Source organism: Rhinolophus ferrumequinum, chromosome 13, assembly GCF_004115265.2.
Source record: "Rhinolophus ferrumequinum isolate MPI-CBG mRhiFer1 chromosome 13, mRhiFer1_v1.p, whole genome shotgun sequence".
NCBI classification, from domain to species: domain Eukaryota; kingdom Metazoa; phylum Chordata; class Mammalia; order Chiroptera; family Rhinolophidae; genus Rhinolophus; species Rhinolophus ferrumequinum.
In genome coordinates, this window is record NC_046296.1 from 49,029,291 (window position 1) to 49,047,899 (window position 18,609).

The 18,609-nt window shown below is 41.0% G+C and overlaps 1 protein-coding gene across 7 annotated transcripts in view; it reads right to left on the reverse strand.

Annotated features, from left to right (window-relative positions):
- The window catches only part of LTBP1 (latent transforming growth factor beta binding protein 1), a 348,164-nt gene that overhangs the window by 296,133 nt on the left and 33,422 nt on the right, over positions 1–18,609 (reverse strand). For all 7 annotated transcript variants that reach the window (XM_033124736.1, XM_033124740.1, XM_033124734.1 and 4 more), the window contains exon 3: positions 10,651–10,948. In XM_033124736.1, the coding sequence (XP_032980627.1) occupies positions 10,651–10,948 (298 nt within the window). The remainder of the gene's footprint in view (positions 1–10,650; positions 10,949–18,609) is intronic.

Here is an 18,609-nt window from a genome sequence, read left to right on the forward strand (position 1 = left end):
AACATGCTGCTAGGAGATTGTCTCTCAGGGAGTAACAGAGGCATCAGAATGCTTCCCTGAGGAAACTGAGATCAGTAGAATGAACAGGTGTTCAACAGAGAAGAGGAGCGTATACAGGGGGTGGGGAGGGCGGGGTGACAGACAGAGAAAATGTGTCAGGAAGGAGCTGGGCAGGGCTGAGGAGCCACCTGTGACAGCCACCTGTGTATGGCATCAACCAAGGGAAACAGTACAGAAAGAGACCCGGCAGTCTGACTGCCCAGGAGTGGAGAACTAATCTTTATCCTCAGAGCACTGAGAAGCCAGGGGAGGCTTTCAGGCAGGGCAGGGCGGAGCAGGGCAAGAAGAGACTTACAGTTTGAAAAGATCCCACCAGTTGGATTTAATCTTCTCGTACTTCATAAAGTTCCAAGCGCTTGGCATAGAGGGGACAGTCAGAGCCTCCCCACGCCACTCGTGGGAAAGACCACCAGACTCCAATGGGAATAGGAACAGTCTCCAATCACTATGTAATTCCACCCGCCCGGTCATTCTCGTTCCTCTTGCTATCCTGCATACACACATAAATCATAACCATCTTGTCTAAAAATGACATTTTTTTCCCTAGATGAGCAAATTAGGTTTCTCTTTTCCATCATGTTTAAGGAGACATTCTTTCCACTTAGAAGTTCTTGCCTCCGGGACCGTAAGATCAGCTATTTCTGCTAGGTCCTCTCTAATGTATTTGAGGAACAGACAAATAGGTACATAAAAATAAACTCAACCTTGAGAACTTTGGTAAAAATATACTAACCCTAAGCGTATTGACCGTGTTCGTTATTTAACTTTGCTTTTTGTGTCCTATGTGTGCAGATTTTACCTAATTTGAGAAGTTCTTGTCACCTCTCTCACACAGGACTCACGCCTTAGAGGTTCATTCTGATCCCCGGGCAACTCTGTTATTAAAATTTAGTCTTAAAATTTAGTCTACACTCTGTTCAAACAAAAACGAACTCTTCGCCAAGGAAAACAAGGAAAGAGGATTTAGTGTAACCCCAGAGGCACCATGGAAGGATTCATGGGCAGTATCTATGGAATGCCAAACATATCCAAATGGAAAGAGGAATTTTGACTTTAATCTGCACAACACCCAAAGCCAGGCTCTAAAATATTCTCATGTTTGGCATCAGCCAGACAGGCCTGGCCTAAATCTCCCGGATCCCATGTGTCAGCCAAACTGTGTTCTGTTCGAACTGCTTATCGGTGGATTCATGTGTGTTTCGACCCCAATTCCATTGTCCGTTTGCAGCAAGTCCTCTGACAACTAATTAATTCAATTTTCAGTGCACACATTTCTTTCAACCTAGAAGAATAATCACATGGGAAACACTTTATCAGGCTCAAGAGCCACCCTTTAATTGTTGAAGAAAGGGACATTCCTGTCCCTCTCCCACTCCTGCCCACATCTGCCTACCCCTTCCTAACACCCCCAACCAGAGCCCAAAGGCCACTTTGTCAATTGGGGAGGGGGAGTAATGTACCTCAAACGGCACTTAGTTATGAGTGGTGTTGACTTTTCAATCCCTGATTCCACAAGGCTAAGGGCATAGGGAGAGCCAGGGCCCCTCCCAGGGCCTGGCCATCTCTAGGCTCTTGATCTCTTGGTTTCCCACTATTTTACCCACAAGTGCCTGAGTGTGGTAGTTCCAAGATTTTACAGAACAGTGGAGGCCACATTTAGACCTTAAATCTACATGAAGCATTTAAACCTAACTTTATTGTAAGAGTCATAAGGGCTGGATCTGCTATTATTTGAAGGGAACTTTGATGATTATTTACTATCCCTTGTGACTATAGCTCCCTCCTGAGTGGCAAGGAAGATTGCCAGGACAAGACTGGGTCCCTAATAAAATAGTGTGGAAGCCAGAATAACACCCATCCCCAAAGATGTCTACATCCTACTTCCCAGAACCCATGAATATGTTAGGTTACATGGCAGATGAAAGTTAAAGTTGCAGATGGAATTAAGGTTGATAATCAGCTGACTCTGAGATGTGGAAATTATCCTGGATTATTCTGGCGGGCCCAACATAATTATAAGAGTCCTTAGAAGTACAAGAGGGAGGCAGAAGAAAGAAGCAGAGACTGGCAGTGAGAAGGACTCAGCCCAACACTGCTGTCTTTGAGGATGGAAAAAGGGCCAAAAGACACAGAATTAGGCGGCCTCTAGAAGCTGGAAAAGGCAAGGAAACAGAGTCTCCCCTACAGCCTGCAGAAGGAAGGCTGCCCTGCCAACATCTTGGTTTTGGCCCAGTGAGTCCTATTTCAGATACCTGACCTCTGAATTAGGAGACAATTTGTGCTGTTTTGAGTCACTAAATTTGTTACAGCAGCAATAGGAAACTAACACAAATGCCATCAAAGAAAGAGGCAATATAAATAAGAGGATAACCTTAGAGACTGCCTGAATTTGAATCTTGACTCCACATTTGCTAGCTAAGTGAATTTAGGCAAATTACTTAATCCTTCCGTACCTGAATTGCTTCACTGTGCAAAATGGGACATAGATACTATAACAATATCTATGTCACATTCTTGTGAGAAGAATAAATGAGATAATACTTAGTGTTTAATATCTCCTGGTACAGAATAAACACTCAGTAAATATTAGTTATTATTATTAATATTATTACTACATAGCAACAAAACATCCTGATTTCTACCAATTAAACTGGGGAGCAAACTCTATCCTTTGCCCTTTTCAGTTACAAATTTTGAGTTTCCACACAATTCCTCATGTACCTTTGACAGAATTTAAACACAGTAACTGACTGGTTGCATCGCAAAACTACTTCTGGCCAGTGCTTCCTCATGGACAGCTCAAGGCACAAGTGACCTCCCCTACTCTTCTTCCTGCCTCTCCCACCTCCACCCCACAGTTCACTCTTCCTGCCTGGTCTTGCAGGAGGAAAAAAGTTCCTTGCTTCCAGTTTCTCGAACATTATCTCACCCTACCCTTTTCCCCATGTTCCTGTTTGTCTCAAACAAAATAGTGCTGACCAACGGATACCAATATGATCAAACTTTACGTGATAGATTACAAAGTCCTTCTCAAACCTTGACATTGTTGTACCCAGTTGGGATTGGTTTACTGATGAGTTCAAAAAGGCCTTCTTCTGGAATTCCCACATATACCTATGGACACAGTATTATTTATAAGAACCAAAAACTGGAAAAATTCCAAACATCCATCAAGAGCAGAATAAATAAGTTGCAGTAAACGCATATGATGAACTAATCTTTGGCAATGTAAATGTGAAAACTACAGCCACACACAACCACATAGATAAATCTCAGACATAACACTGAAAAAATACATAGTGTGTGATTCATTTATATGAGGCGTGATCAAACAAAACTGTGTAGTAAGTGTTACAATAATGGTAAGTGCAGAGGGATACAGAAGAGAAACCTGGGGGAGGGTAAGCAGACTGGAGGGTGGGGGTCTACACTGAGCAAGATTCCCCCCCAACCACCCCATAGTTTGAGAGATCATCTGGGGAAACCAAATACTGACCATTTCCTTGGCCTCTCATAAATTCAGACAAAAATCCCAATCTCAACTATTAATGCTACCAAAAGCTTGAAATTTCTCCGTAAAGTTTTAATTGTTGGTGTAGTTTTCTAATGAGGTTTTTTTTTTTCTTTAGGGGTTGTGTGAGAAAGTCCAACTAAAGGGAACAAGTATACATTTTGTTAGTGCTGCCGTTAATTAGCAGAGTCGAATACTCCAAAGAATATTCCACAAAGTCTCCCATCTTTGCCAGTATCACAGCATAGAGATTTTTTAAGACTCAACCACAGTGACAGGAAGCTAAAAATTAGGCAGAGATAAAGGACATTGTAGCACCCTCTTCTCTATGCCACAGACATCACTCAATGCTGCTTCCTATTGACTGACCCGTGGTAAATGGGAAGTACTCATTTCTCAAGAACTCTGAAAGTGGGACCCATCAACTCCCTGTGGATTCTAACGTGCCCTCCCTATATTTGGAAAATACATTGCATACTTACTATAAGCTCACTTGATAAACATACAACGCATTTGAATTATGCCTGTCTTTTAAAAGAACATTTTCTAATTTGCTTCTTTTCTCTTCGCCACATCCCGGAAGATGACGGAACTGAGGGATAGAGAATGCCAACAGATAAATTCAGTCCCCTCAACTGGTTTGAAACAGGACAAAACTCAGTATGCCAGAGAAACTAACCACAACCCTTTGTAACATCAGGACACCATAAGATAATGAAAACAGCCATCACCAGAGAAGAAAAAAGTCTGGGTACATGTGAGCTCTCTAGATAGATTTGACATTCGTATCCTGAGTAAAACCAGACTTCCTTCTCAAGCTGAAAGACAGGAACTGGGTACCTTGTCTCCTGAAAAAGTGCTTCCTCCATATACATTACAAATAACAGCTCCCCATTTGGCAAAGCAGTGGTTACTTGTACCAACGTTCTCTAAACAACCAAAAGACATTAGCAGCTTATGTCCACCTCGTGGTTCCATGGTCTGTGCCTAGAACACCCATCATGATTAACGAGCAAAGAGACATTTTATACAAGTCAAAACAGCCTCACTGAGCAGCACTGAGGATTGAAAACAAACTTCTATGGGAAACTTCAATATATCTGTGAATAATGATACTGGCAGGTGACAGGTGAGCTCTGGAAAATACACAGATTTGAATTTTGTCCTTTGTGGAGTCTCCCAGCCTTAGCTTTTGAGAATTAACACCTTTTTACATACAGGACTAAAGACAGACACTGGGGATGCACCTGTGATCTAACAGTGGCAATTCTTCAAAAAAGTATGTTAACAGGAACATGTGAAATAACATCTGCAAGATGCAATTATGAGAGTAACCTTAAGTGTGACTGTGGACTTTCTAAAGAACCCAGTATTATAAAGTGAGGTCAAAGTTCAAAGAATGAGAAAAGTGACTGCCAAAATTTGTATACAGGAAGATGAAGCATCATTTGGTCTTCAGCTCATGGAGTATCCATGATATGGCCCAGAAAACTGGAAAAAGAAACACCATAATAATAAATTTCCATTAGAAGCATGAATGAAATTGCCAACTACAGCGATGACTACCTCTGCAACACCCTGGCCAGAGTCTTTCCAACCCAATAACTGACCAAGTGGTGAGCCACATACCAATGATACCCACTTGATACCCTCATGGGGTACAGAGGACGATCTGGGTTATTCATCCATAAAGCTCTGTCAGAGACCATCCATTCACCAAGTATCAACCACCTTCAACCTTGGAGATCCATGGTATTTCCAAAGAAATCTTCAAAAACAGCCAGATGGAGAGACTTCCATATCCTTCCTTTTCCCACACAGTCCCAAACCTAGAACATACCTGATTCTCTTTTCCTTAGCCTCCCACATTCAATTAGGTGTCAAGGTTTTGAATTTACAATAACTCCTAAGTTCACTTCCTTCCTCTACATTACCAGCACTGCCATACCTGTTACAGATCCAGTCTCCAATTACCAGTAGTTCTAAACCATTTTAGATTCTACGGCCAGATTAATCTCCCAAGGCAGAGGAAAGATTGTAGCATTCTCCCTACTAAAACTTTCTTGTGGTTTTTTGTTGTTGTTGTTACTCTTTATTACAGAAAATTTTAACAATATAAATAGTAGAGAGAATTGTTAAGAAAATACCATGTATCCATCATCTAGCTTCAATAATTATCCATCATGGCCAGTCTTATTACCTCTATACCTCAATCCACTGGATAATTTCAATCAAAGATCAAACACCATATAATCCCATCTGTAAATACTTTAATATGATTCTCCTGTTTACATAACTACAATGCCATTATCACAGTCCCCAAAATCAACAATCATTTTTTATATCATCAAATTTCCAGCATTTTCATGATTGTCCTAGAAATCTTCATCATTATCTTTTTCTTTTATTTATAGTTTGTTTGAATCAGGATAGACATAAGTCCAAATGCTATGATTGGTTAATATGCTTCTTACGCCTCTTTCAAACTATAGGCTCCCCCCTCCATTACTTTTTTTTTTCAATTTTGTTTCATTGTATCTTTTTAGAATTGTTTTGTTGAAATCTTAGTCTTTAACTTGGTTTTCAACGAATCTGTAAAACCTTTTATTGCCTGCCACTAGTCTTCATCTATACCAAGTTCCAATCAAACCATATCCTAAATGTGGTCATTTTTACGTATGTCCACAAATTCTTTGATATTTCTCCCCTCACACAATGCAGCTTAATTCTACTCCCTCTGAGGGTCTTAGTGACTTAGTGACTCACTTCTAATGAGTAGAATAAGGCAGATGTGAAGGTGTGTCATTTTCAAGATTAAACAGGCACTGCTGGCTTTCTCCTTGCTCTCTCCAATGTGGGATCAGTCTCTCTGGGAGAAGCCAGCAGCCCTGTTGTGAGGACACTCAGGCAGCCCTGTGGAGAGGAAGTGAGGCTCCTGCCACAGCTACGGGAGCGTGTCATCTTGGCAGTGGATTCTCTAGTCAAGCCGCCCCTGCTGACTGCAATTTCACGAAAGACCTGAGCCAGAACTCCCAGCTAAGCGCCTCCTAGATTCCTGGCCACAGACAATAAACGTTTATTGCTTTAGGCTGCTAAGTTTTGGGGTGATCTGTTACACTGCAGTACCTAACTAATACACCATACTTTCTGACGTCATATCATTGCCATTCTTGGAAATGCCCTTCTTCTCCAGTTTGTGTGTCCAGATGTAACCATCTTTACAAGCTCACAGACCACCTTCCGAGAGCCATCCCTGGACCTCCACTTCCCCAACACTCCAAACTCTGGAAACAACGGCTCTGTCCTTTGATTTCCTGAAGAACTTTGTTTGTATCTGGTTCTAAGGCAAGCTGTCTGAAACCAATTCGATCAACGGTAAACCCAATTCATCTAACACCCACCTGTGTAGTTTTAACATTACAGTGTTACTAAAGCAGCTGTTCCTCAAACATGCCAGGCGCACTCCTGCCTCAGGGGTCTCTGCCCCACCCCCACACATCTTCATGTTTCACACTCTCACCTCCTTCGGGCCTTTGCTTAATTGTCACCTTCTCAGTGGGGCCTTCCCTGACGTATTGAAAACCACCGGAGCCCTCACTCCTTCCTTCCTCACACCCACCCCCGTCCCTGTCCATTATTACAGTTTTATTTTCTCCACAGCACTTATCACAATCTAACACATGTTTTAATTATGCCACTTATCAGTCATCTCCCCTTCTCCAGACAGTAAACCCAAAAAAGTAGACATTTTGTTTAGCTGCTCAGGGCTACACCCCAAGCCTCTAGAAGGGGGCACAGGACATAGAATGTGCTGAATAAAAACTTACTAAGCAAACGATCCAGATAATGATGTAACACTAAACGTTGTGATATTTTAGGTATCTTTATGTCTACAAGCACTTTGAGGAGGCTTAATCAAGCTCTTCCTTCACCAGATTAAAAACAAAAAAAAACCTTGAAACACCCTAAAAGTAGGTAAACTTAAAAAAAGATAACTTAAGAATTGTTACATTTCTCAAAAGTAGCCAGAATGGTCCTATCATATGTGTTTCCTTGGCAGTTTGATTACATATGATTTCAGGTGATTGTGTCATTACCCAGAATCATCAGTGGGCCAACTGTCCCTGTCCCTTTGCATCCCTCAAGTTATAGCTCATTTATTATTTCAAAATCTCCTTAAGAACAGAACAGGATCTTGTACATCTTGATACTCTCTGCAGTGCCCAGATAATAGGGCAACCTGTAAAAGTTTATTAAGAAAATATCGAATTGCTAGCATCTTAGGGCCATCTCTTCTCCTTAACCTTAAGCACACAGTACACATGCCTGTAACAATGGTATCATAAAAAGCATCTAATTCAGCCGATGAAGTCTCTGAAGCAAATTATCTACTGGCATACCCCAGAGATATTGCTGGTTTGGTTCCCAAAATTGTGTATTGTAATACAGTGACTCACACAAAATTTTTGGTTTCCCAGTACATATAAAAACTATGTTTGCACTATACTATAGTCTCTTAAGTGTGTGATAACATTATACCTTAAAAAAATCAATGTATATATCTTAATTAAAAATACTTCATTGCTTAAAAAAAATAAATAAGTGTTAACCATCATCTGAGCCTTTTGTAAAAATGGCACCAACAGACTTATTCGATGCAGGGTTGCCACAAACCTTCAATTTTTAAAAAATACAGTATTTGCTGAGCACAATAAAGCAAAGTGTAATAAAAGGAAACGTAATAAAACAAGGTATGCCTGTAATGACTTCTATTTTCCCAAAGCCAAGTTAGAGCTGAAACCTTAGCCTCCTCTTTTCTTCACAACATTCTTGTCTAAATTATACTGCTGCTACCAAAACATGAAAAAAGAAGAAAAAAGTTGCTCCTTTATCTGACATCTGACATATGGTTCTCACTAACAATCCATATATGCACATCACAGAGGGTCAAAGTCGAACAGTGGATGGTGATATTCAAGATGAATGATGTCGCTTGTAAATTACTTCACAGTTTATGTAAGTAATAATGCTAGGAAAAAAAATAATTCCAATGCATAGTAATCTGACTCAAGGCATAGTTCCGCACAGAACTGTTCTTTGTTTTTAAGATCCATAACAATGCTGGAAGAAAGATGTCTCGTTATGATATAATCAAAGCTTTATATCATTTCAAGGACACAGTTCCATTCGTGTTCTGGCACAAAAAAAGCACGACTGTCCTTTAGAGAAAGGGTCAGCATACCACAACTTATGGACCAAAAAAGCTGGCCCACAGCCTGTTTTTGTATGGGGCACAGGCTAAGAAAGATTTTCACATCTTTAAAGGGTTGAGGGGAAAAAAAAATCAAAAGAAGAATAACATTGGGTGACATGTGAAATTTATATAACATTCAAATTTCAATAGCCATAAATAAAGTTTTATTGGAACAGTCACACTCATTCATTTTGGCATCGTCTGGGGCTGATTTTGTGCTATAATGGCAGAACAGAGAGCTGCAACAGAAACCATATGTCCCACAAAGATGAAAATATCTGATCCTTTACAGAAAAGTTTGCCACCCTCTACCTACTTCAGAGTTTGAATGCTGGATCCTGACTGTCTCCACCTAAAGCCTAACACTTATTCTCCTTATTCTGCCTCCATTTAAATTAAAACGTTTATTGTTCACCTTGCAACTGAACAAATTACTTAACCACTCTACACATCAGTTTCTCATCTGTAAAATGGGGCTAATAACAGTACCTACCTTATTGGGTCACTGTGAGTTGTAAATTAGTAATATAGACAAAGCATTTGAAATAGTACCTGGCTAAGATACTAAGTATTCGTTAGGAAAACCGTTACTAAGTATTAGTTATAACCACAATTCCTTCTTGTTGAGAGTGGCAGGACATTTTCCAATTGAAATGCTAGCAAAGTGGTAAAATTCCAAACAAGCCCTCCCCACAATCTATTTATCATGGTGGAACTGAAGTATGAGACAAGAAGAAATGAGAGAAAAATGAAGAAAAACAAAGAAGAAGATTGAAGAGGGAATTAAAAGAGAAAGAAAAAGTTAGAAGGACCCCACTCAGCAGGGATAGTAGGTGGCCTATTCAAAGGGGAAGTATAAATTAGGACAATTTCATCTATAGGAACAGATTAAATAACCTCTGCGGGCTAACTAGAGACTAATCACCATGTGTAAGCAACTTTGTGGGTGGGGGGGGAGAGGTAACATTAGAATCCAAGCTTACAAATGAACTGCTAGGTCAAGCCCATTTTTAAGTTGACAACTTCCTGTATTTTACATTCCTAGACAAATGACGAGTGAGAGCTGCAATAAATTCTACATCTCGTTATCCACGTAGAGTCACTAATTAAAAGGAAACAATTTGTGTAAGGACCCTGGGCAGCTGAGGAGCAGCTTCTAATGAGACTCAGAGGAGGACAGGGAGAATCGTTCTTACCCAGCAGTTCTCATTTTGTTCAGAATAGAACTTCCTAATGCTAAGAAAAGACCATGTTCCCATAAATAGAACACAAGCTCACTCACCAAAAACGGACCTGCATGGCAACTGGGAGGTAAACATGGTGTTAACAGAAAATACACTTAACCTGCTCTGGAGGCTGAGAAATTCTCTTTTCAAGGACTCGCTCTCATTTGAGTACCTTCTCTGTGCAAAGCCGAGTTCCTACCTTTTCCACATATCTTTAAAAATCGCACCATTTCTCTTTTTAAATTATTATTGCAAAACTCTAGGACACCCCCGCAGAAGAATTTTTTTAACTCACAGCTCCACCACAATCAAACAACTATCTTTATTACGCCCTTCCAACCTTGGTGTCTATAATCCTCACTATTGCCGTGGTTTATGCTTCTAGTAAATCTTCCCTGCAGAGGCTAAACACACACATCGACTATTTCTGCAAGACTTTATGTGTAAGCATAACACGTAAAACCTTAAGGAAAGGAAAGAAAGACATTATTATCCAAGTGAGTTCTGCAAACTGCAAAAAACTGAGAGTGCTTTAAAGCAATTCATCCAAGAGAGTAATTAAGATGCTCCTGAGCTGGAGGCAGGTTCAAAACACTCACTGAGAATGCAGATGCTGGGAGAGTCCTACTGAAGGCTTCGGCTTGAGGGTCAAGGTCATGTGGGCCATGGGACTGACTCTCGGGAGAGTGTCTGCTTTCTTAGATGAAGTGTGTTTTGCTACTTGCTCAGTAGGGACCCAGGAGGAAGCAGCGCCGGGACTCTGCCCTCCAAAGACTGGTGAAGAGGTGTCCTGGGCAGCTGTTGTCTCACAGGCTTTGCCCTTGGTCCCTGGTTTACACACACAGAGTTGAGGCCGGAGACATATCCCTCCATTCTGGCACGGTGGGACACAGCTTGCTGCAGAAAGATAACAGAAGACACAAATTTGAAGAAAAGCATTACAGACTTGAGGCTCCACTACTGATTCTTCCAAAGGCTTAACAGGAGTATCGGGATAGTCACCAATAAAATAAAACCATACTTAAAGACATCAAGATGATGATGAGGATAATGGTAGCTAATATTTATTAATGACTTCCTGAACAAAGTGTTCTTCCCTTCTCTTTAAGTTGTGTTCTGGAGCTTAAGTTTAAATTTTAGGTATCCAAACAAGAGTCGAGAAAATTACAAAAGTCCAAGCCCAATCCCAACCCCCCTCCCAGAGGTGCTATAACTTCATCTTGCATAAGCTACCAGAGCAGGGAGACAATTTTTCAGAAATTTAGTCCCCACTTTTTTTTTGTTACATGAGAGAAACCCAGGAGGTGAGAGGCATCCAATGTATAGTCTTACACATTTACCAGTGCACTGTACACCACCCCTAATTTTGTAATGAAAGGCAACCAAAAATAAATAACCTCTTTATCTGCTATTTGCTACGATGCATGTACTTGGAAATCACCAGGCTTGCGGCCAAGCAGAGTTTTAAAGTAAGCAGGGCTATGAGTCATGGGTAAATGGATTTTATCAGAGGCAAGGTCCTGTGGGAGTTCAGATGGTATTGACTTAAGTTTTATTAGGTTAATGTCATAGGCCTATGGGCATGATTTTTATACTCCCTTCTTTATTTGTCCAAATACATTTAGTTATGCCAACCTTTTGCTATCAGTCTACCTCTGACTTAAAGTCTTGGTCCTGAGGCAGATCACAATACTAAATCTCCCATAAAACTCAGTGCAAGATTCTGTTCACAAATAATTACAAAACAGATGAGAGATATGAACCAGAGGAGGCTCAGTAATGGAAGAGCCAAATGACCAAAACCTAGAACCCCTAATACCTACTGATTTTCTATAAAAGTGAGAAGATCCTTTTCCCATTTTTCTGCAATATGATTTCTTTTGGTTATAGCAAATAATGACAAGAAATGGCTGTTCAACATTAGAATACTAAGGAGACAAATTTTTCAAAAGTTGGGAAGGATTCTCAGAAAACCAAAAAAAAGAAAGAAAAATGTAGCTAGTTCCCTAAGTGACCGTGGGGTAAGTTACTTAACTTTGGCCTCTGCACCTGTACATGTTTGGGGGCAGAGGGAGGGCAGTAGCTGCTTGTTCTAAAATGGTCCCTAAGGGCATTTCCCATATTAGGCTTCTAGAATTCAAAGTCAAAAGCAACGCACTTCTAGAGTTCAGGATTCCAATTTGTCAGCGTTTTCCTGATAATCACCGGGTCCTACTCGAGTATTTATGGAATGTCCCAAGAATGGAAATGGGCTCCACCCAGAGAGAACAGAAGCTTCCATGAGGGAAGACAGAATTGGGCTTTCAAAGCTGAGCTTCTGCCAGAGACCAGCCTCCCTCCTCCCGACCCGGCACTTTCATGTATACATTCTCTTCATGCTTTCAATTAGAAACATGTTTCAGTTTAACATCTGAGAATGATTTCCGCTTCCCCTCCCTCCCAAGGTGTACTGCAAATGTCTACTAACCTACCAAGAAGGCTACACAGAGCAGCCTACGAAAACTGGTACCTAGATAGAGCCCAAGGCCTGAAATCTTCCAAAATACCCTGAAGATATACAGTAAGAACCATCTTGAGGAGGACCTGGAAGAATTAGAAGTGTAAAAGCATAGCAATTTTTTTTATTTTTAACCCCTGAAATTTAGCATGTGGTGGAGGTAGGGTCAGGGGGAAAAAATAGCAAAAGGGAAAAAAAACTTTACACTCACAAAAATTTTCTACTGGAAGAAAAAGAACATGCTATGTAATAGTATGACTATGTACAATACCACCCTTTGGCTTTGAATTTTAAAAGGACAATAGGAGAATGATTAGACAATTTTGCCTTCCACTACCCCACTTAGGCTCTGGCAGCAGCCCCCAGAGCATGCCGACAGGGGGGTGGGCTGAACTGCAGGGGCAGATTCTCTAACTGCCGTGACAAGCGAGCCCCTCACCCAATATGCAAAGCGAAACCCATGTCCCGCAACCAGACTTGATCCAGCCATTGTTCCTGCGATATTCAGACCTCGTGCAGCAGAGGTTCTCATGGGTCACCTCTCAAAGTGGTGCTCAGGCCAGCAGCAGGGTCACCTGGAAACACTTTGGAAAGGCACAGACTTGGGCTGCTCCAGGCCTGCTCAGTACAAAACGAGCCCAGCCGTCTGACTGCCCTCCGGGTGAGTTTGATGCACACTCGAGCTTGAAAACCACTGACACACAGCGTTTGGAAACCGGCAATCTTCTGCCAGCAAGTTTTTGAGTTCTATTCTTATGATTACCAAGTTTGGGGTTTTCAGACTCCAACTGCTTGCATGATATTGAATTCTTGCTCTAATATAGGTATTTTATATTGCCTTTTTCTTTTTAAGGCAAAAAATAAAAATTTGCCATGGGACCAAATTCGTAAGATAATTATGGGTCCTTTCAAAAATGTATATGTTTGTCACCATCTACTTGGTGGCCAATGTAAAAATTTGTAGGCATGTATGGCAAAACTGTTATTTTAAGTGAGGTGTTGAACTATATGGAATATTATAAATAAATGTTACAGAACTACTTTAAAAATGTTTTTTCTCCCCACCAGTTGATTCTGTATTTGCCTAGCCAGCTATGGTAACACAATAAGTAAACACTACATTAACATCTTGTACATCTGAAACTAATTGAAAAATAATATACCATGTTTCCCTAAAAATAAGACCTCGCCAGACAATCAGCTCTAATGTGTCTTTTGGAGCAAAAATTAATATAAAACCTGGTATTATATTATATTATATTATATTATATTATATTATATTATATAAAACCCAGTCTTATATTATAAAACTCAGTCTTACATTATATAACACCCGGTCTTATATAACACCCAGTCTTATAGTAAAATACGACTGGATCTTATGTTAATTTTTGCCCCAAAAGACGCATTAGAGCTGCTTATCTGGCTAGGTCTTATTTTCGGGGAAACACGGTATAATAAAGAGGATGAGAAGAAAAAAAAAAAGGATCCTATTGGTCAGTGGGTTGGGCAGTGATTCCCAAACTTTGCCACACATTAGAATCACCTAGGGAGATTTTATTTTTATTTTTTTATTATTATTAGTTTCAGGTGTACAAAACAATGTAATAGACATTTCACACCTCACAAAGTGATAAACCCTCTCCCCAATCTATAACCCCTCTGACATTGTATATAGCTATTACTGTTCCACTGACTCTATTCCTTATGCTGTACTCCACATCCTATACTATGTGTGTGTGTGTGTGTGTGTGTGTGTGTGTATGTAAATTACAGTTGACATTCATTATTATGCAGCTTCACGTTCAGGTGTACACTGCAGTGGTCAGGCATCTACACCGTACATAAAGTGGTCTCCCTAATAAGACAAGTGTCCCTCGGATATCCTATAAAATCCTAACAACATTACTGATTATATTCCCCCAACTGTCTTTCATACCTAGAGGGCTTTTAAAACTCTCAAAACTCAGGCCTAACTCCTCCAGCCGATTGAATCAGAATATCTGAGGGAGGGGCTCAAGCATCAGTACTGTTTTTGTTATTTTTTTATTAACCTTCCAGGTGATTGTAACGTGCAGCCAACCTTGAGAACCAGTAGGTTAGGGAACAAAATCCTAATCCAGACTTGCTAACAGACTAGTCTTCCTAAAATGTAGCTCTTCGAATTTTTCCTTCTTCATTCAAAACCTTCCAACACATTTCAGTTGTCCATGAGACACATTCAAGCTCCTCAGCACCTGGCCCCTCCCACACCCACCCTCATTGCCCCTGGTCCACCCCCGCAGAAGCACACCGCTCCGTGCCTCTGCACACACAGTGCCCTGTCCTCAAACAGGCCCCTCAAGCTCTTGCTCACCTGAAACCTCCACCTTCTCTAAGAGGTCTTTCCCAAATGCCCACCCACTCCTACCATGACCTTTCTAATCACCTGAACTCCTGTCCCATTTTCATCATTCACTTCCCATTTTACATGTACTGCTACATACTATTAATCATCTGGTAACGCAGTTCTCTTATTTCCCAACTAGATTATGAACTGTGAGGTCAGTTCATTGACTCACACAGAACATTCTGTACCCTAGGAGGGGAGCCTGAACCTCAGCATGGTTGAATGACTGATGTGAAAGTAGAGCCAGTCCTTTCCAAAGGACGCTGGGCTATAAGGACATGTGCAAAGGGAAAGTCATCCATGGGCTCTTCATCCATCGCATAATAACATCTACACCCCCATACTGGGTTCGCATGTTGTTCCATCAGATTCTTCAAAGCTGTGTTTAAGTCAAAATTAATATAAACTAGACTCTGCTAGTGTATAAGATCCGCAGTGGCATTTCACAGTTGCTTGGTTAAAAAAAAGTTTCAGAAACTCAGATCCAATGGGTTCTGGAGGAACTCTGAAGGGGAGTGAAACTCTGAAACAAACAGGTCAAGACTAACAGAAAAGAACACTGCAGTGGGCTGGTGGGAGCTGTGACAAGTTACTAAACTTCCAGCACAAATGCACATTAAGAGACTTAGTCTAAGAAGTTCAGGTTCAGTAGAAAACAAGAGCTTCTGAGAGACACTCAGTTTGGGAAAAGGAACTAGAAAGAAGGCGCAATGCATAATGTAGATAATCCAATAAAAGGACTTCCGCTTGGATAAGCATGGTGAATTAACCCCCTCCATTCCAAACACAGAACAATGATTTTTAAAGTTGTTTTTTGTTTTTTCAGGTTAAAAAGATGGGTTTACAAGGCTAGCCAGAATGGAATAACTGTTACCAAACAAGCCTTTTTGCCATAAACAACCAAACAATGGATGAAAGATATAAAGCAACTGTTGGTGGACACCAGACAACTGGCAAGAGAGGACTGTGAATCCTAAGAGAAGGGGATCAAAGTGGTGAGCCATACAGCACCCCAACCCTGCAGGAAGCACTTTGCAGACTATGGCACAAGGAGGAACCAAGCGGAGACCGATGGGCTCCCGAGTTGAGACTGCAGGAGGCTGAGTGGCCGGAATCTGCAGGGCAGAATACTGGAGAGCAGAAACCTGCACACACAGACAGCCCCAGGATCTGGAGAGATCACCCATCACCATCCACCTGACACTAAGCTGCACAGGTTAGGGCCAAACAGGAGGAGGCCAAAATACCCAGGACTTGTAACGTGCAAATTCCCAGTCTTGACCCTCCAGAGTCAAGACATTCAATAGAGACCCCAGAATTATACACTTTTTAAGAGGATAGCAAAACCTCGGTATCAATATCAGGCAAGAATAATACACAAAAGAAATGAATACACAAATCACAGATAAGAATATAGATGCTAAATACCTAAATAAAATATGAATAAATCAAATTCAGCAGTATTTCAAAAGGGCAAGCAAAATTAATTCCAGAAATATGACGATGGTTTTAACGTCAGCAAATCAACTGAATTCCTCATGTTTAAAAATTACATGAGAGCTCTGGGCCACGCTGAGGCAGCTTTGGGCATTCTTCACGTCGCGTCTCCTTTTCATCAGCTGCTGGCACAGCTAGCACAGCTGTGAAGACCCTAAACCCCCAGTGGCCCAAGCCCAGGCAGCGTTGGTGGTCAACATCAGCACAGCATCAGCACGGCCCGGGGACTGCAGGACGTGCTGAGGACCAACCTGGGCCTAAGGGCACCATGGAGATGCTTGTTTCTGGTGCTGGAGACATCAAGCTTACTAAAGATGACAATTGCTGCTGCAGGAATGTATAGATTGCTTTGGGTAATATGGATATTTTAACTATCAATTCTTTCTACCTAGGAGCATGATATAGGCTTCCATTTATTTGTGGAAATAATTATTCTCTGCAATGTCTTATAATTTTCTGAGTACAGGTCTTTTACTTCCATCCCTAGGTATTTCTTTTTTGATGGAGTTGTAATTGGGTTGTTTTCTTAATTTCTCTTTCTGATAGTTCGTTATTGGTGTATAAAAATGCAACCAATTTCTGAATACCGTGTTTCCCCAAAAATAAGACCTAGCCAGACCATCAGCTCTAATCCATCTTTTGTAGCAAAAATTAATACAAAACCTGGCCTTATTTTTACTATACTATAAGACCAGGTCTTAATATAAAACAATATAATATAACATAATATAATATAATACAATATAATACCGGGTCTTATATTAATTTTTGCTCCAAAGAGCTGATGGTCTGGCTACGTCTTATTTTCAGGAAAACACAGTATTAATCAAAAGGGAATAAGCCCATATTCCTTAGATGCTCTTGCAAAAGAAGGCATAACAGCTCTGCGCAGAACTAAAAGGAGAAATATGGAAAGGCTGACTCTTGCATGTGGTGGGGTAGCTCTAAATTCTTGTGATGACCTAAATCCTGATTGCTTGGGACATGCACGACTTGTCTATGAGCACACATTGGGAGAACAGAAGCTCACTTTTATTGAGAAATGTAACAACCCTCGCTCTGTCACATTACTGGTCAAAGGACCAAATAAGCACACACTCACTCAAACAAAAGATACACTCAATGATGGCTTGAGGGCTGTTAAAAATGTGGTTGATGATGGCTGTGTAGTTCCAGGTGTGGGTGCAGTGGTAGTGGCGATGGCAGAAGCCCTGACTAAATGTAAGCCCCGTGTAAAGGGTAAGGCCCAATTTGGAGTTCATGTATTTGCTGGTGCATTGCTCATCATTCCCAAGGTTCTTGCTCAGAATTCTGGTTTTGACCTTCAGGAAACACTCGTTAAAAGTTCAAGCAGAACATTCAAATTGGAGGAAATGTGGAGATGGAGGAGTGTCGTGCAGAGTGTCAGGCGGGGTCTCAGCTCCCGCTCCCCACATAAGAACGCAGGACATGGTGAGGCCAAAAAGGAACACCCACGGAGCCATAGGTAGGGGAGTCATACCACTGTATTCTCGCTGGCGGCTGGGTTGGAGAAACAGGAAACAGGAGCCACACAATTCTCAACCCTCACTGCTCCGCTTGCAGGCTCAGCCCCCATCTTCTTGCTAGTCCCCATTTTCTGCTGGTGTAGCCACAGCAGTTATATTAGTGGCCAATGGCTCACTGGTTACACATGACGGCCAACTAGCCACAGCTGACGGCCATACAATCACAGTTGATGGCCATTTATTACCTGAGCCAGCACCTTTCTATGTGAGGCCGAGAGCCTGGAAACTGCTTTTTGGGGCTCTGTCCCCACAAGGAGGTATAACAAATCTATAGAGAAATAATGGCCTACTTAAAAAGTGGGGTTGGAAAAGAAACAGTCCTCTACCTAAAAGAATTAAAATTAGAGGCCTACCCACATTCCAGATCTTTAAAACCTTTAAAAGAAAATGTGGGAAAACATTTCATGATTTAAGGAAGGAAGAATTTCTCAAATGTGAAATAGTAAGTAAAAATCAAAAAGGACTGATCAACCCGACTATTTCAAAATATAAAAGACACCATCCAGATACAAAACTGAGAGACACATGACAAAGAGAAGACACTTGCAATATGTTTAACGAAGGATTAGTAACCAGATATATCAAGAATTCCTACAAATCAATAGGAAAAAAAAACAAAGGATATGTA